Source organism: Lepidothrix coronata, unplaced genomic scaffold (assembly GCF_001604755.1).
Source record: "Lepidothrix coronata isolate B3197 unplaced genomic scaffold, Lepidothrix_coronata-1.0 Scaffold100, whole genome shotgun sequence".
Lineage (NCBI taxonomy): Eukaryota > Metazoa > Chordata > Aves > Passeriformes > Pipridae > Lepidothrix > Lepidothrix coronata.
The window spans coordinates 1,750,672-1,774,223 of record NW_016690280.1 but is presented as its reverse complement, the minus strand read 5'-3'; the positions used below and the strand labels follow the sequence as shown (position 1 = coordinate 1,774,223).

The following is a 23,552-nucleotide window of genomic DNA, read 5'->3' as shown; positions in this document are numbered from 1 at the left end:
GGTGGTACTTGCTCTCCAGGGTGAGAGTCATCCCTGAGCACAGGGCACAGTGGTGTCATGGTGCAGCAAAAGCTCAGCTGAGTCCTGTCACCGGACTGGGATGGGGAGATAAGAGTGTAAAGCTGCTTTCTCCCCTCTCCCCATGCACAGGGGATGCTGAGGTGTTATTCCCATGTCCTGGTGCAAACAGGAGGGTTTGCTTATTCACAGATGGGTTTTACAGAGCCATGACTTGGTGTTGTCTAATGCAGCAGGGGTTGAGTCTGGACCTGTTGCACAAAGTTGAGCAGAGAGATCATTTTCCTCTGTATTCTCCCCTTTGCTCCCAAGATGCCTGGATCTGTATTTCACAGAGCTGAGGCAGCAGTTCAGAGCCCTGTCTTCTGTGTATCTCATCCCCACCTACTCCACCTTGCCCTCATCCCTTCCATCTGTAAAGGTTCTCACCCCCACAGTATTGTTAAAGTCAGTGAGTTTGTGTAGGCTCAACGCCTCTGACAATCAGGCCTGCATGGTCCTTCTCACACCCATTCCCACTGCCCCCCACGCTGCCACTGCCTTCTTCCCGAACTTGGTTCCTGCCTTCTGGTCCTGGCTGGGTGAGAGCCGAGTTCCACCACACATTGTGGAGCTGAAGCCGTGTCGGTGGCTCCGTTCAGCAGCAGTGACTCAACTTACAGCACAGGCACAGGGCTGCTGCTGGGGACAGCACAGCAGCAGGGTCAGGGCTCTGTCCCAGCCCAGGGCCAGTGTGGGGTGAGGGCAGGGCACCCACTCATCCGTCTGCTCAGAATCACGTTGCTGTGAGGGTTGTTATTTGCTTTGACTTCCACCCCCCCCGCCTTTGGTTTGAGATGGCACAGACAAGTTCTGCCCTTATTATAGTTCCCATGGAGACAGATTGGATGCCGTACATTAAAGGGGGGTGAGGCACAGTCATCTCTTGCCTGGGCCAGCAGCTCCCCCATTCATCTGCACAGCATCTTTCCCAGTGGGAACCCAGGTGCAGGTCCCTTTGTCTTGTGAAACCCTGAACCACGTCTCTCCTCTCTTTGTCTGTGGAGCGTCTGACTCTGGCTGCTGTTGGGCTCTGGGGGTACCTGTGCTGTGGATAGTCCTGCCTGAGGGACTTTCCACCTTTATGCTTGAAAGTCCTCCAAATGAGTAATATTTGTCATTTTCCCGTTCACCATCTGAGCAGCAACTCTCAGAGCATCCAGGAAAACTCAAAACACTGTCTTCAAACGCAGAAGGGTTAATTTGAACTGATGAATCCATCTATTTTATGGTGTGCCATGGCTGCTTTAACATGAAGAATGTCACAGGTGCCACCACTAAAGCCTTTCTCAGAGGTCTCCCTGAGAGGACTTGAAGGACGTGGCTGAACATTTGGATGTAGGAAATGAACTCTTCCATGCATGAGTCCTTCCTCATTGGAGAAGGTGTTGAGGTGTCCTGGCTCTTGTGTGGCACCTCAGCTGAACAAGAGTGCCTATGGCTGGCAGCTGGTAGTGAAGTGATTGGCAAGGTGAGATCCAGGCTGGTTTCATATGGACCAGAAAATTTTGAGGAGAATGTTTGTGGTGATCTGTCTCTTTTATGGTGGCCATGACTGCTTTAACATCAGTGAAGTCAAAGCTGCCACCACTAAAGCTTTTCTCAGAGGTCTGTCTGAGAGACCTGGAAGGCTGCAGCTGATTTTAGATGAGCCAAAGCAGTGGAATATTCTTCCTTTTCATGGGCCCTCCATGGGCTTGTTACAAAAACATGTTTGTCCCTAACAGGAAAACCTGCCAAGCAAAATTTTTATCATTCAGCAGAGAAAGGAAAAAAGAAATAAAACAGAAACCCAAAACCAGTCAACACTGTCCCCAGAAAAATAAGGGAAGGTTGTAGCAATGAATATAAATTAGGAGTTGGAACATGTAGGTGTCTGATAAGGGAGGCTAAAGGAATCAGTGAAATAGTAATGAGCAGGAGGGTTAAGGATGAAGGGAAAGCATCTTGCAAGGACATTAGGGATCAACAGAATGTTATGTTCAGAGTAACTGCTTTGCTGGGTTCAAATGGTAGAGTCATAACAGCAAAAGACAGAGTTAAACTCAACTCCAGCATAAAGGTTATTCTCCAGATCTCCCTGGCGAGAAGTACCATCTGCCATTGCTATCACCGGACTTCCAGGTGAGAAAAAGTACTGGCCATGTATTCAGGGGACAAAATTGTCATTGTTAGAATACCTTGATCTAAACCTAGTGCATTTTTACTCAGTACACTTTACTGAAGGCAGCAATGTCATTATTTCATCCTTTTACACAGAGTGCTGAGAGAAGAGAGGATTTGTCTAAATCAGAGTCTGTGATAGGACCAGGTATAACCCTCTGTTCTGCAGAGCCCCAGCTGCTTGTCTGTGCTTTAACCGTGTCAATGGCACAGGTCATGTGCCCTGTGTTACTGTGGCACTGATTGGTGCCAGTGAAAGGAGACTCGTGTGGAAAAACAGATTCCAACAGTTGAAAATCTAGCCCACCCTGAAGCTGACAGTAATATTATCACTTATTTAATCTGTGTATTTTTAAAGCCAGAAAAGGGCTTCTCTGATTGTCTCGTCTGCTCTCCTAGCTACAGAAGAAAGACACAGACAAAAGAAAAACCATAGCTTCATGATCAATTCCAGAAATATCAGATGGGGAATAATAAAAAAGAAATAAGACAGTTGTTTTCTTTAATAATGAAAGAAGACAAAAAAATACCCACAAATCCTGTTTAAATCCTCACTTGACTGCGTGGATTTGGAAGGTCTGGAAGGACAAAATAAAAGGAAATTATTCCAGGCAGTGGTTTGACCCCCTCAATGGGGGATGATGGCTGCTGGAGACATGACCTTCATGCCACAGGAGGATATCTCAGATCTGTCCTGCTTGAACTTAGGTAAATAACTGGTGTCCTGCTACTGCCAGTGAGAAGAAATAGAACTTTGGTGCTTCAGTTTCTTGCTTGAAATGTGGCAGGAAGAGCAAAGTAGCTCTCTGGGAGTGGTGGGAGCTGCTTGTCCTGCAAGGACTCTGATGTGCACAACCTTCATGCCTGGAGGGGCAGAAGAGGGATGAAGTCAGAGGCTGAACAGGGCAGGTGACTGAATATTTGGGGCTTGTAGTGCCTTTCTTAATTTCAGGAGATTTCTAGGAAAAGAAAAGTGGCTTGAGATTTTTTGAGAAGGGAAAATACAGTCAACACTCCATGGGACTGTACAAGAGAGTCTTTAGGGCTGGATTTGCTTGTGATGTGTGCAGTGCTGTGGGTCTGGATGTCACCCCTCTGCCCTCGTGCTGAGGAGAGCAGGTGAAAATTCAAAAGTAAAGACCTGTGGCAAGCACGTGAGAGCCAATTGCTGCTGGTGGATGATGAAGTTCCCTTTCCCTCCTCCTCTTTGCCTTCATCCACTTTCCATTCTGGAGTTATCCATGTTCTTGGATCTGACTTTCAGGTCATGCAGCACATGGACCCGCTCTCAGAGACTCAGGGAATTCAGCATCTGCAGCTTCCAAAATCTTTCAACAGGAACCAGGCTAAATAATCCAGCCTGTCTTGTACCATAGGGGCATGTCAGGGAAGTGCAGAGTAAGCATCTCTTTGCTGATATAAGTTTAGGAGCCTTGTTGGTCAGCGGAAAATCACAGGAGCTGATAAAAACTAATTGCAAAGATGCCTTTTATGAGTGCCTAATTTTCCACGTGCTCTGCTTGGCTGCGTTATTTGATCGATCAGATCCCTTCTTTCACAGAAGAAAACAACCAGCCCTTCTGCACTTCTGTTTACATTTAATCTGTTTACATTTAATAAAATACAGCAAGCGAAACTTGCGCTGTGATGATTAAAACACAACCAGGAAAGCTGGGAATTGGAGGAAGGGGGGGGGATTTCCTCTCTTCTGCCCATTAAGTTCAGGATTTCCCTGATCCACTGAATAACCATTACCACTGCAGGAAGTAACTGCTGAAAGAGAGGAGAGAGCTGGGTTCTTCGTGAGACACCACCCCGTGTCAGACCTGGGGGTGACAGTCTGTTGTGAAGTCAGGGCAATGTGAGCAAAAATATCTGTGAAGGTGGAAGTGCAAGGGAAATTCTTAGAAAAGAAAAGCATGTGAGCCAGACAGCACAGAAGGGTGAGGGAAGGGCTTGGGGCAGATGAAGGGTTACCAGGAGCCAAGCATTCCTGCTGTTTCCCAGTCAGTTCCTATCTTTTCCACCACCACATTCCTCTTCTTTAGCAAACATCTGATCCTTCACTACTCTTTGGACCCCCAGACATTTATTATTACAGCTTTTGTTTATTTAAAAACAAACACACAGAAAATTAACAACGAGAGCCCAGATCAAGGATCCAAAAATGGGAACCCAGGAGAGACTGAAAACTCTAATCTTGGCACACAAGCACATTTTTAGGTGATGAAGACTTAACAAAGCCCAGCTAAAAGCAACAAGAGCAGGAAAAGCACCCCAAAGATGTCTGCAAAGAGAAATGGCAAACACAGTGGCACTGATTACCATCCTTCATTGGAGCTCAAACCCCAGACCAAACAGTGCCAGGCTGGAATGCTGTGGCACAGCTGGCACTGCACGAGGCAGCTCATGGCAAGACATCCCAGTCATACATCCAGGCTTGATTATAAATACAGACAGTTTTCCTAAACAGATTTTAAGATCACATTGCCTCAGGGAGCCTGCTGAGCATTCCCTAACATGAGGCAGGGCTTTCCTCTGGGAAGTCAACAGTGTCTGCAGGAATCTGTCACTTCCACTGGTGTGTTGGCTGTGCAATGGCCTCTGCCGTGGGATCCACTCTGCTGGAATTCAGTCATCAACCATGAAGATTTGCAGGAAGGCTCTTGGTGACAAGTTTTCACACCCCAGTTGCAGAGACACTGATGTCCAATGTCAGGAACTGGGTGCAGAGGGTTTGCTTCCTCCAGGTGGGAGTCAACCTTATCCCACCCGAATGCCCACATCTCCTGAGTTGTTACGAAGATGGATCAAGTGCAAAACAGGAAAGATGGAAAGAGACTAATTACAAGGGCCTGGAGTGACAGGACAAGGGTGAATGGGTTCAAACTGATGGAGAGTAGGTTTGGATTAGATATTAGGAAGAAATTCCAGAGAAGCTGTGGCTGCCCCATCCCTGGAAGTGTTCAAGGCCAGGTTGGACGGGGCTCTGAGCAACCTGGTCTAGTGGAAGGTGTCCCTGCCCATGGCAGGGGGGTGGAACTGGATGATCTTTAAGGTCCCTTCCAACCCAAACCATTCTGTGGTTCTGTGATAGGTAAGGAAGGTATTGCATGGGAAAGGACATGGATGTTATACACAGGAAACAGTGAATCAACAAACCCCACCAACTAATGCTGAAAAGGAGCAAATACAGCAGCTGTGCTTATACAGGGGAGTGTGATGTGGAAGGCAGGGGATGAAGTCCTTCCTCTCTGTGCTCTTTTCAGGTTTGGTAATTGCACTTCAGGAAAGCCATGGGAGAGATCAGGGTGCGCTCTCAGGAATCAGGAGGAGGGAGGAGCAGAGCTGGGCAGGCTGGGCTCTGTGTCAGTGACAGTGTGGCCAGGGCTGATTCGTGGTGCAGCTCTTCAGATGCAGCAGCAACTGCAGAAAGGAGAGTAATAAATAGATTTCGGAGTCTGCAGGGGTTAGGAAAAGAAATCACAGCAATAAAATGCAGCAAGAAAGATTTAGGATAGACCCTCGAAAAATCCCTACATGTACTTCTCCTGGGAGACTGCATAAAGAGAATACGGAATCTCCATCTCCAAATGTCATCTACAGCAGGTTAAAATATAGTTGGGTCTGATGAAACAGCTCCTCAGAGTCTCTGCCAGCCCTTTTTCTCCATCTGATTTTTCTCTTCATGGCCTAAGAATCTGTTTTACAGTCTGAAAAAAAACTGAGAGCTGAAACAACTAAATGACAGATCTAGCAGATTTTCTTGGTAGAGGGTTGTTTTTTTTAAGTGACAAATGGAAACTTCCCATGGGAAAAGTCTGATTTCAGTGTAATCTGATTTTTCTGTGAAAAAGCGAAGATCACAAAGAAAACTTGTTTACTGCCTGGATTTGCTGCCTTGATGGTGTTCAGAGGTTTTATTGGATTTGCAAAGTTGGTGCTGATGAAAGTTTGATGCTGTTTTCTGTTAGAATGTTCTTCCTTCAGATCAAAAGCATGGTTAAATGTAATAAACCAAAGGTACAGATAACAGGGGAGGAGATTGTCTCAGTCCAGCGTTTCCTGCTTCCCTGTAATCAGCCACTTGATGCTTGTTGCCACTGCTGTTTTTGAAAGTTATGTTGTAAGCACAGGTACTCCTGCCCTCTTCCCGAGTGCATCCACGATGCACATCCAGACATTTCTTGGTTTCCTGGCATTTTCCCCCTTCCTGTGAACCCAGACCTACCTGTCAGGTAGAGAAACGAGGACAACCTCAGCACATGACAAGGGTTAATCTGAAGGGAGCCCATAAGAAAGATGGAGAGAGACTAATTGCAAGGGCCTGGAGTGACAGGACAAGGGGGAATGGCTTCACACTGACAGAGAGTAGGCTTAAATTAGATGTTAGGAAAAAATTCTTCCCTATGAGGTGGTGAGGCCCTGGCACAGGTTGCCCAGAGAAACTGTGGCTGCCCCATCCCTTCAAGTGTCCAAGGCCAGGTTGGACAGGGCTTGGAGCAACCTGGTCTAGTGGAAGGTGTCCCTGCCCATGGCAGGGGGTGGGACAAGATGAGCTTTAAGGTCCCTTCCCACTCAAACCAGTCTGGGATTCTGCGATTCTGGGATTCTGGGATTTGTGCTGCTCCTTTCCATAGTGGGCTTTGGCAAAGCCATTCCTCATCCTGTGCTTAGCTGGCTCCAATCCCAAGGCAGGTGGAGACACTGGCTCCTGTGGGAGCAGGCAGCTGAGGAGAGCTGTGGGCTGCACTGCACATGGGACTGACGCAGGGAAAAGCTGGGGAGCAGAACCTGGGCACTATCCCTTCATCCCAGAGAAATGCCATGACAAATTACTTTCCTTTTTCTATTTCCCTGTAATTTTTTACTTTATGTTCACCATCGTTCACTAAATGGGGGATTTTAAGAACACATCTCTAATTTCTATCCTTAGCAACATATGTGCAGATGTAAGGTTTTGGGCAATCACCAATCACACCACTTACTGCTCATTGTGATGCCTCCACACTTTCCCTCCTCCCTCACCGTCCCAGAGTAATTAAGAGGAAATTCAGCTGCTGCCTGAATGGACACATTTTCAGCAATCTTCCTTAATTCTTTATTTACTGTAAAATAAGCAGGAAAAAAAATGCAACCTCAGTTCCTCTTCCAGGGATGGATTAGTTCTCTCGTCACATCTCAGACTCTCTCCCTTGCCCTTTCCCAGCTCTATCCCAATTTCTGATGAGCTGTGATGAAAAGCAGTGGGGAAAACATCTGATTGCTGCCCGTGAATTCCTCGAGTGAACACATTTCTGAGGCAACTAGTGTGACAAAAGCTGAGCTATTCTGGACCAGCACTTGGAGCTGAGTGTCCCTTCCTGCATTAGATAAGGACTTGTACTAAGTGAGCTGAAACTTCACTTCTGGATCATTCATAGCAGGACCTGATGTCATTTCCTGCCAAGCAAAAAGAAAATTAAATGCCTGTTGCTTTTAATAAGGAAGGTTTTTAGCAATGGGGATGGAATATGGTGAAGAAGCAGAGGGACTGGCTGAAGCAGGAAGAAAGGATATTGGAGAGGGTGAAATGAGTTGGTGTCTGACCTGTACCTCCCTCTTTCAACAGAGCCTTGAACAACTGCTTCAGGAATAAAGTACTCTCTGCTGTGAGCACAGACATCAAAATCTGGCCTCGCAGTGAGGGGATCTCAGAGATCCCACTGACATTTCCTTTTGATGCTCTGCACAGTTGAACAAACAGTTCACAGGTCTGTGCAGCCTCAGAGTTACACCTGAGGGAGCACCTTCCCCTGCTTTTGGAAAACAAAGGAGGAGGGAAGGAAGATGTCTGTGTTGCTGAAAAGCTTTAAGCCAGCTCTGGATAAATGAAAGGCCCAGAGGGCTCTCCCAGACTTTCATCCTGACCTTGTCCCCCTCCACCAGCTGGAGCCCAGGTTGGAGCATGAGGAAAAGGAGGGGAAAGAAAAGGAGGAGGAGGAGGAGGAGGGCTGCACCACTGCACAGGGATGCACCAGAGCTGGGCTGCAGGTGGCACTGAGGGCTTCCCAAGGGCTCCTGGGGGAAAACTGGGGCCATGCTTGTAATTCAGGCACCTCTGGCTGTCTCTGCTAAACAGAGGAGAGCATCAGCTCAAAATGTCATCTGTCAGCTTGAATCAGAATTATACAGAAATTATTTAAAAAAAAAAGTGATGAAAGCATGGTGCACTGCCTGGGGTACAGCCCACCAGTGCTTCAGCCCATAACTGGAGTCTTCTTCACTTCCTTCCCCTCTTCCTTGCTCATTTTATATTTGCTTTTAGACATGAAGAAAGTTAGGTCCTTATTCCTGAGGCAGGAAAGAGTTGTTTTTCTAAACAAAGTATGAAATTTGGAGTTAAGCAGCTCTGGTTTATCCCCTCAACTCTGTCTCAGCCTCCTTCTCTGAAACACACACACTCCTGGCTGCCCTTGTCCTCCCTCTTTGGCCAGTTCAGCAGAGTGCTCTGAGCTGTACTGTCCTAGTCAGGGGTGGCTGTTATCACTTACAGCTGACTAAAACCCTTCCAAAAGAATATTTCTTTTGTTACAGAAATGCAAACAGGCAGGAATTTTGAATAGCTGTTCTCTGCTCAGTGGTGGCTGTTTAACAGGGTTGTCTTGGCTACAGCTTTGTGTTTTTTTCTGACCTGTGTAACAGGTCCAGGTGGGACTTCCTGAGAAGGGAGTTATTCCCTGGCGTATTCTCATTTACTCTGAGGGTTGTGAGGCCCTGGCACAGGTTCCCTAGGGAATCTGTGGCTGCCCCAAGCCTGGAAGTGTTCAAGGCCAGGTTGGATGGGGCTTGGAGCAACCTGGTCTAGAGGAAGGTGTCCCTGCCCATGGCAGGGGGTTTGAAAGGAGATGATGCTTAAGATCCCTTCCAGGGTTAGGGGGGCTACCATTGTATGATTCTGTATTCCTAACTCTCCACCAAATCAAATTTGTGTCCCTCTAATTGGAGCAGCTGAGAGAACAGTCTGAAAAAAGAGGTAAATGGACCAAAAAAGAGACAGCACAGAATTCTGAAGCTCAGACCATTCATATCTTTGACATCATTTAGGTCACAGATGTAAAACAGCTGGATAACTTACTGTGTATGAACACTTTAAGGATCCTATGTTCTATGTCTCATGGTCCCCATGTAAAGACTGGGGGAGTAATTACCCAAAGCTTGTTACCTGTATGGCTTTTGCCTGTGAACAAGAGCCACATGAAACTCCAGAGGTGCTGCAGAAGTGGAACTAGTTTGGGGAAGTTAGTTCAAATTATGCCAACACATCTGGGATCTCCAAGGTCAAGGATAGGGTGGATGTGGGCTAAGGTCCAAAATCAGAGTGAGACACATGCCCAGACTGTGATTTTTGTAAATTCACAGCCCATGTGGCCCTTGATCACAGTGAAAAGCCCTACCCATAACAAACTGCTCTGCAAGCCATGTAGTGACCTTGATGAGACATTGTAGTAACAAATCCTGCAAAAATGCTTTCGTGCATCAGTATGGATGTTAGAAAAGATCTTGGAAGTCAGGTGTGCAGGCAGGTTTATTACAGAAGATCCAATCAGTTATAAATCCACATTTAACTTTAACAGCAAAGTGCAGACAGTGTGACCTTGCCTGTCCCTTCCCAGCCTCTGCTGTAAACCATATGCTCCACAGACTTTTTTTATTTTTTTTTTTTATGATTATTTGTCCTTTATCACAGTTGTTTTAAAGTGTATTGTGTCTGTAGGAGCTTCCAGAGGTAGAGGAGAATGGTGAGATTGTACCAAGGCAGCACCATCGTGCAGCAACGTGCCAGAAGGGCAATTTTCTGCACCCTGGGCAGGAGGCAGCTGATGGGCAGGGCAGCTCTGAGATGGCAAAAGGCCAAAGACTGCACCAGGGAGATGTCCCTAAGGCAGCTGAGAGCAACATCCCTGTCTTTTCCTCATCTCGAAAGTCAGTGAAGAACAATTTTGCTAATAGAATAAATGGGAGCATCTGATTCAGTGCACTGTAATTACAGGGGCTGTTCTTCATGAGCATCTTCCAAAAATCTGAAAGTTTTATGTATTAGGAAGGATCTGAAAGGATTAGGTGTAGCAAATAGCTTATGTGCTGCTCAGGGACAGAGGTGATGGGAGATTTCAGAGAAGCATAATTAAACTTTAGTTGGCTCCATCTGGAGAAAAAGACAAGTCTCATCCTGAAGAGTTTTTCCAAGAATGACAAGTAAGAATGAAAAAAAAGAGCAAAATGACAAATCATTAGTTTTGAGTGACTGTGAAGGTTTCCTTGGCTTGGGAGGCTGCCAGATCACTTTGGGGACCAGCAGCCTCCACTGATTTGCCTCCCAGCCCTGGGAAACATTTCCAGGGAGCGTGAAAGAAATGTCTCTCAAGCAGTCATCACTTTTTGTTTCAAGAGCAGTGACAATTCTTTTCTCATATCCAGGCTGCTTTGTGGACCCTTAAGTGCTGCAGTTTTGGGTGGAAGTGGTCTGAGACACACCTGGAACTTATTTCCCAACAAGAACATTTACTTTTGGCTAATTTAGTACTTTGCAACTTCTTAGGGCAATTATTTTTTTTTTCATTTAATTTATGATGGACTGTGCAAGTATGAGTAAAAGTTGGATGTTTCACTAGCAGGGAAGAAAATAAAATATATTAAAAAAAAAAGATCCTTTGGCAAACACCCACATCAAACTTTTAAAAAGCAGTCTCAAAATACTAAACTGCATCTGTAGGCTGCAACTACTCCTTCCCCACCGTGTATCCCTGTATTCTGCAAAGGGAATACAAAATGACAGGAAATCACAATAGCAACTTTTAAAGCCACTTTTTGGTTTTTTTATAAATAGCTACACTTAGACCCCAGCTGATGAATATTCATTGCAACAAGGGTTTGGCATAAGTACTGAGATCATGAAATAAAGGAGTTTAAACAGGTGAAAGTAAGGGAATATTAGTGAAAAATGCCCCAAAGTAGCTTGTGGATTAAGGGGATTTACAACCCTTCTGGCCAGCTCTTGCCCTGTCAGATTTCTGTCCCAAAATGAACCCCTGAAGGATGTGTTCTATTACATATTTTTCAGAGACAAAAGCTGAGAAATTTGAGGTCTTTCCTAAGCTGGTTTATCTGTTTAAAACTACAGAATTTCAAAATAAAGACCTTCATTGATGCTGCTTGTGCCCTGATGCCAAACTCTCTTTCCTGTGTCACAGACCATCCCATCCAAATATCCCATCGAGTCCAACCTATAACCAATCACCATCTTGTCAACTAGACCAGAGCACTAAAAACCCTCTTGTTTTTTAAACACCTCCAGGATGGTGACTCCACCGCCTCCCTGGGCAGCCCCTTCCAATTCCTGACAACCTTCCCACAAAGAAATTCTTCCTGATGTCTAGGTGCAGGGGTCTGGCTAGAGCAGCTGGTGACACTGGGGACTGCTCACAGATTTGAGTCAAGGCTGAATGGGAAATCAGTTCTGTAAACACTGCCAGAGGAGAGCGGATATTATTTATTTAGTGCGATAATGCAACAGCAGTGGGTTAATCCAACAGTCATTAGCAACAGGTCATGCTATAATTAGGGAGTCTGGTGCAGTTGGCTACCTCTTACTGAATGCCACCAGTAAGACATCAAGTGTCTGGGGTAAGTAGGGGATTAATTTGGGAAGCAAGTGCTTTCAGGCACAGTTAGGACTGCATGCAGATCTTTTTCTTTGCCTCCCTTCATCCCAGCAATTAACATAACACAGGGCTCTGAAGTGGCACTCGCTGCTCTCTTAGTTGCATGAAATCTTGAACAAAAGCTCTAAACAGCTCTCTTGAGTAATTAAATCTCATCTGAAAGAGCTTGACGTCCCAGGGGGTACAAAGGAGTAGTTCTTTTTTCTGCTCTTTCAGAAAGGGGAAAGGAAAGTTCTGCTCCTCAAGCACAGGTTTATATTTTCAATGGGTGTTTTTTTCCTTCCTCGTGCTATTTTAAGAAACAAGTTTCCACAATTCTATTGTCTGAACATCAGAAGTTTCTCTTCCTTAGACAGGCAGTGAGATTCTGACACCTCATATGTGAAAGGGAAGAAAATACCTTGATCAGATAACTGCATTCAAGGGGTTTTGCTGAATCTTCCATTGAATGACTTGCTCTCTTTAAAGAATGAAGGACTGAAATCAGTGACTGGAGGTGTCAGGTAACTACTGGAAAAATGCCACGCACATCACTCTGGATACAGTACTCAACCTTCACACTCTTGGATGCTTCTGCAATGACTTCACATTGCAATTCATCTTTTCAGTCATAACTTTCTCCTCCATCAGCCTGACTGTCTGAAGAGACTCCCAGTTCTGCTCTCTGTTCATCAGATCAGCTCACAGATCATCAAATCAGGGAATCACAGAATCATAGAATGGTTTCTCTCACTACAGTGGGTTTAACTAACCAAGAGTTCTATATGGAGTTGGTATAGTCCTGTATCAAAACCTCACGTAATAGCAAATCAAATGCTTTTCTGAAATCAGGGAATACAGCTACTTATTACAACAGCATTGTTGTTATCACTGAAAATATCAAGATGGCAAACTCCTCTAATTCCCATTGATTTGCCGAATTCTATTCCCTATCTTTAATTCCTGATGAATTGTATTTTTTATGAGCTATTTTATTATTGTGCTGGATTCAATCTTGGATTGATAGGCTTATAATTACCTAGATTATCCTCTTTATTCTTTCAAAATATTGTCAAAGGTTGGACTTGATGATTTTGGAGGTCTTTTCCAACTTAAATCATTCTGTGATGTCCACATAAAAACCTTGGCCAAATGCACTCACACTCATTCTTTCCCCTACGTGATACATCTGATGAGGGAATAACCCTCAGCCTGTAGAGCTGATGCCTGGTCCAGGGTAACGACTGCTTCAACAGTCTCATCCTCAGTGGGATGCACATCCAAGGGTCCCTCCAGTATCACCAGAAATGATGGGTGAAGCCTTTTGCATTCAAGTCCTGCCGTAACTTCAGTTCCTTCCTTCATTTGGGAAGCTGCTGATTCCCTGCAGAGCTGAAGTAAGCAGGGGAATTAGGGAACTTGCACTTCCCAGCAGTACAAAGCAGGATGCCATTACCATCCTTTCCCCACGAGGGAAGCAATGGCACTTGGTACATCAAAGACAGCCTGACAGAAACCAGCCTACAGACATTATTCAGGGAGTAGCGGCCTCCTGAAACGATCAGAATTTGAAAAATGCACTTGTTCAAAGCATGTGTGCTGTTAGAAAGAACTGTTCTCTGTGAAACCATTGAAAATGAGCCACATGGCATCTCATTGCTGCCAGGTGCCTGGTGCCAGGCACAGTTAGTGTCTGGACAGCTTGTTTTACCTGGAGAGTCTGGCTGATGAGAACTCACAGCCCACCTAAGCATGTCCTGTCATTCTTGCTTTGAAAATAACAATTTGCAAGCAGCTTATCCTGTGAGCTCATTTGCCCTTTCGCTCCTTCCCATCAGGAGCTCTGTAAGGCTCACAGGCTCAGCCCACCAAAACACAACCTTCAGGGTTGCAGCTCCAAGTTTATTTTGGTTCCTTCACTTTTAATGACCCAATAATGATTCAGTAATTTGGTAATTTGATTTAAAATAAGTTGAAAACATCAGCAGCATCTTGGAAGGTGCTGAGCTCAGCATAGTTTGGCAGGGAAAGACAACTCTTCCACATCCATGTCTTAAACAGGGAAGGACTGGACCCAGCTTCTGCTCAACCCCTGCCCCTACAGCTGCTCTGACTTACAAATACCTGCTCTGTGATGGGGTCACTTATTGCTTCCACTTGGGATGATGAACTGGCAAAGCCTGCAGCAGGGGCACAGGCTCTAGTTTTGGTGCCCTTGCCCTGCATTTAACTACTTTCTCTCAGTAAAAGTAGTGTGTTCCAGTTAATCCCCTCTGACCATCACCAGAGCAAGTCATTGCTTTATTGCTGCAATTTGTAAGTATCTACAGTCATCTTTCAAATTCTTCCCTGGGAGGGTGGTGAGGCCCTGGTACAAGTTCCCCAGGGAAGCTGTGGCTGCCCCATCCCTTCAAGTGTCCAAGGCCAGGTTGGACAGGACTTGGAGCAACCTCATCTAGAGGAAGGTGTCCCTGCCCATGGCAGGGGGTGGAACAAGATGATATTTAAGGTCCCTTCCAACTCAAACCATTCTGTGATTATATGATTTCAAAGTAGTTCTGTTACTGTCATGAAATATTTGGAGCGAACTCTTCTGTAACATCAGAGCCTGTGTGGAGGGAATGTTTTATAGCACATTTCCTCTTGCATCATCTCAATCTTTTTAAAAAGTAATTCATTAATTAGCCTTTTGACTTTCCCTGATGGCATCAGCTTCTTAAGCAGAAAAGATGATGGCTGTGCACTTTATGTATTTTGTATGGAACTGGAGGATCACATGGTCTCTTGGGGACTGTGATTATTTTAGCTTGATGCTCAACTAACTGATTTTTTAAGTGAGCCAGAGGCAGCTCAGGTTTAAGATGAACACTCTCAGCCAGTTTTCTCCTCAGGAGCTGTCATCCTTTAATGGAGTGTGAAGAAATGGCAGCAGAGGCATGAGTCAGTTGGGTTGGTTACAAGTATGTGCAGCTCAGAGCTCTGGCAATTTTGTCTCTGCTTCATTTTCTAAAATGTCCTGTGGATCCACAGCATTTCCATCCCAGCACAGGGGCAGCAGAAACCTCCTGGCTCTGGTCTGCCTGTGGCAGCCGGGAAAGGGGATGAGACAAGTGGAATGTGATGCAATGTGTTAAACCATGTGGGACCAGCACCCTCGATCAGGGATGGGTCTGCTGGCAGCAGCTTCACACGTGTGTGAGTTTATTTGGCTTAACCTCCCAGTGTAGAGAGTTTTGGGGGGGTTGTGTGTTTCTTTGTGCTCATGACAGCCTTGACAATGCTCATGTGGGAGTGGGTCTGTTGGCACACTTGGGCAGGAGCAGGGAAGGTCTGTGCATGGAGGCTTTCACACAATGGGTTATAAATTTCCAGCTAAGCCTCTGTGACAAGTTCTCTGCTGCAAAGGTATTCAGGCAGATGCACCCCAAAGCTTCCCATCAACAGTGAGTTTGGTCAGACAACAGTAACAAGGAATCTTTAATGCCTGAGATTTAAAGCTTCACCTAAACCTTTTGCACAGCTGAAAGCACAGAAGGTGTAATTCAGCACAACCCAACTGATTTCTTAGTCATAGTTACACAGCAAAGCAAGATACCCAGGCCAGGAGATACTGTTGTTTTTGCTGAAGTCCAGGCGTTGCAGAACTATGAACACACTGACTGGTGTGACTTGGCACCAGGCTTCAAACAGGAGCTTATTTCCTGCTTACATTTCACCACCATAAAACCAGCTTATGGCAGCAATAAAAATAAAACAGAAGAGTTTTATTCCAACACAATAAAGTTATAGTTATGCATGACCTGCAGATGGGGAGTGGAACATGTGCACCTCACAATAACCTGTGTAGGAAATCGGGCAGGAGCTGCAGGTAGTGCAGAAGGCGGGTTATACTTGAGTCCTCCCATTGCCCTACGGGTGAATCCCAGAGCCCGCAGTGCAGTGGCAGCCACAGAGGGCCCCTCTGCAGTGAGGAATCTTTCCTGGCTCGCTCATCCACTGTGACTCACATTCCTCTCCTGGGCCTGGGTGATGCAGTGCTACCCAAGTGGGTTTGCAGCAGGAAAGGGACCCAAAGGAGGGACAGAAAGAGGTGAGAAAGGCTTGTCTGCACAGCTGGCAAAGCAAGGAATTCCTGTATTGAAACGTGGTCGCAGGGGGTGACTCCAGGCTCTCCCTGAGACGTTTCAGCTCTCTGCCCAGGAGGGAGATGGATCCTTTCAGTGCTCTTTCCCTCAGCTGTCCCAAGGTGGCAAGTGCTGGCTTTTGCTTATTAGCAGAGCCCAGAATAGCACAGCAGTGTATCTCTGTGATAAGATGGATGTCCATGGCAATGTGCATCTTCCACGGCTCATTTTCTGCTTGCTTTGGAGCAAGGAAGCTTTTAAACAAGAAGCTGGAGCCTGAGGCTGCTGAAACCAGAGGATTGCCGTTGAGTGTTCTGGTCTAGTTGGCAAGGTTGTGACTTGATGATCTTGGAGGCATTTTCCAATCTAAGTAATTCTGAGTGCCACGATCACTGCCCATCACTGCCTGTGACAGTCTTGCTGGGGTATGAGCTGACCACTGCCAGGGGAGCACCAGGACTTGTGCCTAAAATTTGTTTGCAGTAGGATGGCACTATTCTGGCTAGTGATTTATTATAGACTTGGTAAAAGCACAGATCCTGGATCAAGAGTAGACCTGCTCTCAGGGTGTGTGCAGCTGTCTGCAGAGGCAGGGCTGAGCTGGGGACAGTGCTGAGCATCCCATAGCTCCTCCAGCGAGCTGTGAGTTACTGTCAGTACCACCACACCATGTCAAAGGTGAAGGATTTCCATATTTACTAGCATTTATAGTCTACGATCCTCTGCTGTGTAAACAACAGTTTATTTGACTGCAGGCACAGAAAGCACAGCTGGTGCCTTTCTGGGGCAGTAGTTTCCATACCCTGTCATGCTGTTAGAAGAAGAGAAACTGGAGAGTGTGTTTTTAGGAAGGGAAAATCTACAGTGAGTTATGGGGAAGTTTTATGACATGAACAAGAAAGCAACATGGTAGCCCTGCACAAATCCCCGTCAAACACAGATGGTGACAAAGGACTCAACAATCCCTCTTGCCTTCAGTTGTTAAGTGATATCTCTTACTGTATTATGTCTCTTTTAAGAGACCCGGGATTCCATGTGGGATGTTTCTCTTGGCTTCCTATGCTGAGATTTGATAGTGCAGTTGAAGACTTGGAGTGTTTTGGTTACCAACTGGCAGTAATTGCTAAAGGTGAGAGCAGCGAGCTGTGAAATTTCATAACACCACTGTCACAGCAAATAACCCCTCAGGTTTTATAGCTGCTTTCTCTCCTCAGACCTCTTACACAAACATAGCATAGTATAGTCAAGGATCTTGTACAGATGTCTCTGCTTTGGAACAAAGTCACCCTTGAGCAACCCACAGAAACTTTACTGCTGTAAATATTTGATCCAGGAGAGCAGGTAGGCATTGCTGCTTCCCCGTGCCCTGGCAAAGGGAACAGCCCTTAGACTGTGTGGTCTGTTAATATTTTTTTGGTACTCAGAGATGGAATTTAAACTGTAACATTTGACAGCATAGAATACCTTGGTGCAAAGCTGAAAAGGCACAGAGGTTACAGCTCAGAGCTGTGAGGGCCAGACTGGCAGGAGGAAAAGCCCTTCTGTCTGCACACAAGGTCCTGGCTGCTGCTGTGACCCAGGTGCCACCCACTACTTCTGCATCCCTTGGAATCATGAACCCACTGAACTCAGTGTCTGTGGTTTGGGTTGTCAAGCCAGAGACTTTGAGTTTAAAGAGCTGTTTTGAAAAATAACCCTTCAGCGAAAAGATATTTCTTCTGTATTTGCTATTTAAAGCTGGACTCCATTTTATTTTTTCAGGAGATGTGTCATGTCTATCTTTTAATTTTTCTGTTTAAGTAAAGTGCTACATTTTAACCTCCTAGAATGATGTTTGATTAAAATCAGACCAGTAATCTGTCTCTGCTGACAACTGAGGGACTTCTTATCAGCTTTGTCCTTCATGGAGAGAAAAGAGACAGCAGTGACAGAGGACAGAGAATGCCAGAAGTGCTGTGGGAGGGGGCAGTGCCTTTGCCAGAAACGGGTGGTGGAAACGAAGCCATTTTATCTGGGAGCGAATAAAATTAATCACTCTGGTATTTCTTATTCCTCAAGTGTCGTCTTGGGCAGGATATTCTCTTACAACACTTGGAGGGTTTTGGGCTGCTCTGCGGTGATGATCAAGAAATTAGCTTTGGATTGAGGTGACTGTCACTTCACAGCATCAGTTTAATGTGGCCTGGGAAAATCTTTCCCAGATAGTCTCTGCTAACAACCTCTTTTTCTCTGATAATGGTGAAGATTGAGCAATGAGAAAAAAATCACATCCCCAAATGTGAAATGTGGTGGGAATCAAGCAACAGCTTTTTTTATTCAGTCCCAGCTTCAAAGTGGCAGATGTTCACTACAGAAAGTGAGGAGCCTCCTGAAATCACAGATTTAGATAGCAGTAGTAGTAGTAGTCTTTATTTATGTTAGTGATTCTTCTTGCCTCAATCAGGAAATCACAGATAGTGGATGAGAGCTAAATGATTCCCTGTACTTCCAAGAACTTACACTCTGAGATGTGGAGGATGGCAATTTCCAGGGGAAGGCTAAACAGGCTTTCTAAATGTCTGCAACATCTTTTGCTCTGTGTTATTCAACAATGTGTGTCTGCCAGGCTGAAGTCAGAGGCTGCACCAGGTCATCATCACTACACACCACGCTCTGCTCTAAAAAGACAAAGTTGGCAAAGGAGGGTGGGAATTTTTTTTTTTCACTTTACACTTATAAAGAGAAGAGTGAAGTCAGAGAACTTTTCTTCACAGTCCAGTTCTTCACAGAGAGCATGAGACACTCAGAAACTTAGTTTATTTTTATATCCCTCTCCCTCCTCTCTGGTGCAGCAGAGCATGCACAAATGGGTAATTTAGATCACTTAAAAAGTCATCATACCAAAGGTATTAGCAGAAGTGGGTTTAATATGGTGTTGTAGAAGTACAACTCAACAAAATTTGATGGCAAGGTTCACTCTATTCTTTACTACAGGGGTGAAACATGCAAAGGAAAATCAAGTTAAAATTGAGCTAGAATGATTCACACAGCGACCAGAGACACAGAAGGGTAAGGGAGACCCTTCCATGGAGTTGGGAGGTTCAGGGATCCCCTTGCTCTTTAAACACCTGATGGAGCTTAGATGTGGCTGTGTCCAATCTTAGTCTCATACTTGGACAAAGGTTTATGTCTAATGGAATTGGCTACATGAATTTCATTAGTATTAATTCAGCAACTACCAGTCACTCACTGACAGTCTGTGATGAATAAGGGGGTCTCTCAGCCTTGGGTAAGGAAGGATCTCTTAGTCTCAGGTAAGGAATCTCAAGCCTTGAGAGGTGTCCCAACTCAAGGGGAGATCACCTCAAAGGAGGGCTCAGAGAAGCCTCACTTAAGCTGTTGTATTTAAGGAATAATTTTGGCTTCTAGTCAAATTGCATACAATGGGAAAGGTAGGCATGAGACTCCGTGTACCCACAACCTTCTTTGTTCCTTGATATATGAGTCTTGGTAAAGCCACCCCGCTGTTCATGTGTTAATTGCACGATTGGTGTTCCAGGCTGAGATGCATCAATGCTCTGACATATGCTCATATGTCACTGTTCTCCATCGTGGGTTTCCTGGAGGAGTTCTTGGCCCAGCTCCTGCTCAGGCCTTTACCTCCTGTGGAGCCTGTACCAACCTGCTGCTGGGTTGGTTAAGGGTTAGAACTCATTGTCACAGAGCAGAAGGGACAGTGTGATATCTGTAGGTGAAAGGAAATGGGCTTTTCAGAGTGCTCAGTCCACCTTAGATGTGGCTTCATTTAGGGTGTCAGAAGTGGTGAAGCAGCACAATCCAGCACTGCAGGAAATGGGGGTGTTAAGTTTTCCAGAATGACTCAACGCTTCTGTTGTCACCAACTCAGCAGTGACAGAAAGTGGAACTTGATGGGGGTTGAGTGGGATGGAAATAAATTGTATTAAGAATGTGTCAGTGTCTCAGTTAATTGGTGCTTGCAAGGAAGATGGTTTGGCCACTGCTGTCATCTGATGGGACATTTTCATCTCTACAGAGCAGACCAAGGCCACCACATAGAGCAGGTGAGTTTGTGGTCCCTTAAGAGAGAAGGTTGCCTGCTGGCCACCAGATAACTCCTTATGCTCTCTGACAAGTGAATTTTTTCTTAATACCTTAAAGCCACTGAGTGGCCTTGAGACCATCTTCCAGGATGTTCTTCCTACCTGTTTGATAGGCAGCTGTCACAGTAGCTTGTGGGGCATTTTATACTATGGAAGAGCTCCAGAGCAGGAACACATGAGAGAGTGGGGTTTTTCCCCCAAATTAAAGTTGGAGGTCAGGTGTTAGGGACACAGAGGTGACTTGATCAGAATCTCTAGACCTCTCACCCTTGTATTTGCAATATACAGCAGTAGTCTTTAAGTCACCAGATTCCAGAGTGCCCTTAGAAACACCAGTTGAAGGCTGAAACTGCACATAGTGGCCAAGTTCTGTGTGTTTCCACCCTCTGATAAAAATATCCTTTAGACTTGAGTAGGTTTTGCTGGCAAAACAATGTATAGTCTATACCTCCTGAATTACTGCTCGTGGTAAACACTGAGCCAGGTCTGGAGAGTGGGGGTTCATTTGCATTGCAAACCTGGCATGGTGTCTAGGAAGGCTGAGGCAGTATTATTACAATCTTCTCTTTGAAGCCAAGTAACCACAATGGCATTATTGCATCTGAGTTGATATTAATAGTGTCCTGGTGGTGGCATTATCCTTGGCTCTCTAGAGACTCAACACAAGGGGCAATCAACAGCCTGAAGTGCTCAGAAACTGAGCCTGTTTTTTCCACTGGATTAACAGCAGCAAATGCACAAACTCATTATTAAGATGGTGCATTCATTTCTTTGGAGTTATGATGGAATCTTGATACAGTTAAAAACCCCATTAATATTTACATCACTTAGTGTTACTGTAAGTAAGTACATTTATTTTAACTAGAGCTGCAAATTGTTTAGTTCTTTGTAATTACAGTACTGCTATTAATTATTCATAAGGTTGTACAATATAGTGTCACAGGAAACCCGTTTTAATTTAGTGGTAAATCAATGTTTTAGTTTTGTGTAAAAACAGAAACTAATTTACCAGCCCTTCTTGCTTGTGTTTTCCCAGACGGGCTTTGCAAACCTTCCTCAGCTGCTTCTATTTAAACTACTTTTTGTAGTTTTGAAAGCTTAGAAGTTACTGGGAAAGTCTTAGGTGCAGTTTACATGGGTGCAGGTGATTTTGAATGGTCACAACAACCCTCTGCAGTGCCCAGGCTTCTCCAGGGAAGAGTGGTTGGAAAACTGCCTGGTGGAAAAAGCTGCTGGTCGACAGCTGGGGTCTGTGAGAGATCCTGTAACTTATACCTCTCCTTTCTAACTCTCTCCTCTGCAGGATGAGGTCTCTTCTGTGGACATTGAACTCCCAGCTACCTATGCCTATTGCCTGTGATGGAAGAACTGGATGTTAATGTGAGGTAGGATAAATGACACGGCTCCTTTTGTACCACATCATGTAAAGCTGCTGAGCTGCAGAGGGGCAGAGGCCCCACGGTGTGTTTGTAAAGCTGCAGGATGGTATTTTCTGTTTGCTTGGAGATTAAGGTCTCTGCTCATGCAGCAATGCCTGGTTTGGGGATTCTTGGAGCTTCTATGAGGATGTGGTGTCACCCTTGGTATGTGTTTAAGTGTCAGATGGGACATAGACAAGTCAAGGATTTCCTTGTAGCAGGAAATGTTAGGAATTTTGCAAAGGCTGCAGTGTGAGGTTAGAGAGACATTCCTGGAAATTTTTGACAGTTCAGTTTGGGACTTGTATTTATCACAGCCAAGGGGGGTGGCAGACCTCATTTTCTCTAATTCTAGAGTAGAAAAATTAATGACCCGCAAGTATTTAATCTTTATATTTTATTGAATTTTTTAATTTCATGTGACTTGGTGATTACTATTGGGCACATTTATTTTAGGCAGTAGGTTAATGAGATGCTGTCAAGTGGTTTGAAATGAAAACTTGAAACCTTAAATTGGTTAGAGCAATCTGGAGAGGCCAAACTCTGCTTGTCTTGGGCGCTTGCCAGCGTAGGTTGCAATGGTACCGTGCACAAGGTGTAAACAATGGCCTTGTGCAAGACTAGTAAAGCCTTCTTAGACCTTTGGTAAGACTTTCATTGTATTCCTACAGAGCATTTCATGTAGCCAGGAATAAAGTAGAGCTCCCATCAGCATGAGAGCCCCTCCTTATCTTATAGCAGCTAAATCTGACTCCCTTACACTGTTGGAGCGCAGGTGACTTATCTACACCAGTTCTGAATGGCATTGTTGGCCATTCTTGTGCATTTTGCCATTCCTTTCTTGCCTTTCCTTCCCATTTACTGCAGTGCATCATGTTGGGAAGTTGCAGTTTGATGAGTCTGAACATTGCTCAGAAGCTCTGGGCTGGTTTTCACGGGCTGGCTGGTGTTTCCACTGGACAAGCACTTAAGAAGTAGGCTTTGAGAACTAGGTAGTTTTCCAATTCTCTCAACTCTTTGTAGGTCCTTGGGCAAATTCACAAGGCTGATGGGTTCTCCCCACTCTGACACCTGCAGTCCAGCACTGGCAGCTCTTGTTGCTCTTCAGGTCCATAGCTGGGAGGGGAGAAGTGGAAGAGCAGCTGCCTGGCATTTACAGCCAGGACTGGGTGGGCAGAGCTGTGGTTCTGCAGCTGGAGCTCTTCTCATGCTCTTGGGCAACAAGGGGAAACCTCTGCTACGTGAGTAGGTACTTCTGAGTGTGGTCAGAGCTGTCCTGAGTACTTCACACTGTATGAAGGGTTTTTGCTTCCTTAGATGTTTGGGAGAGGTTATGCTCTTGAGAAACAAGCTTTTGAAAAAAATCACCAGCACGTTCAGTGCAGGTAAATAGCTTTTATAAAACCCTTTTTATTGTAGCTGCTGGTGAAGGCAGAATCCCTTTGCTGTATCAACTATGGAGAAACAATGTATTATTTGATTTTGTCACAGCAGTAATTGCTTTTTATTTTTAAGCTGAGCCCCTAAACCAGCTGAATTTTAGATTGATGTTAATTGCTTCCAAACTTGGCTTTATCAGCTTTAGTTTTCTCAGTTTGTTGCTGGAAGTATTTTTGTGGCTTGGAAACCTCTGAAAAGCGCAGAGCCCTCCAGCAGTACTGTGTGGGGCTCATTAATCTTACCTTGACTTTGAGAAATGAGAAGCAAGGTGAGGGAACAAGGAATCAAATTGGTTGAATTAGTTGTGTTTGTTTTGAAGCAAAGAAAAGATCCCATTTTTTAACCCAGCCGCTGTTCTCAAAGCCCTTGTACAGAGGCACAGTGAACACTAGTTCTGACCACAGACGTTCTTGATCATATGCCCTCCTGAGTCAAGTTGCATGCTTGAGTGAGTCCCAAATCTGGAACCTTGCTGTGTTGGTCCAAGAGGCTCCTTTCCCTGTGGATTGCAAGAAGTGGAGCTGTTAGTGGCTGTCTCTAAGATGGATTTATTGCCTGTAGGTGGTA

General features: G+C 45.2%; 1 protein-coding gene across 1 annotated transcript in view; it reads left to right on the top strand.

The window, feature by feature from the left end:
• Nucleotides 1–23,552, top strand: part of HTR4 (5-hydroxytryptamine receptor 4) — an 89,260-nt gene that overhangs the window by 3,322 nt on the left and 62,386 nt on the right. Inside the window, exon 2 of the mRNA XM_017822855.1 lies at nt 21,431–21,512. Within this exon, the coding sequence (XP_017678344.1) occupies nt 21,487–21,512 (26 nt within the window). The 5' untranslated portion in view covers nt 21,431–21,486. The remainder of the gene's footprint in view (nt 1–21,430; nt 21,513–23,552) is intronic.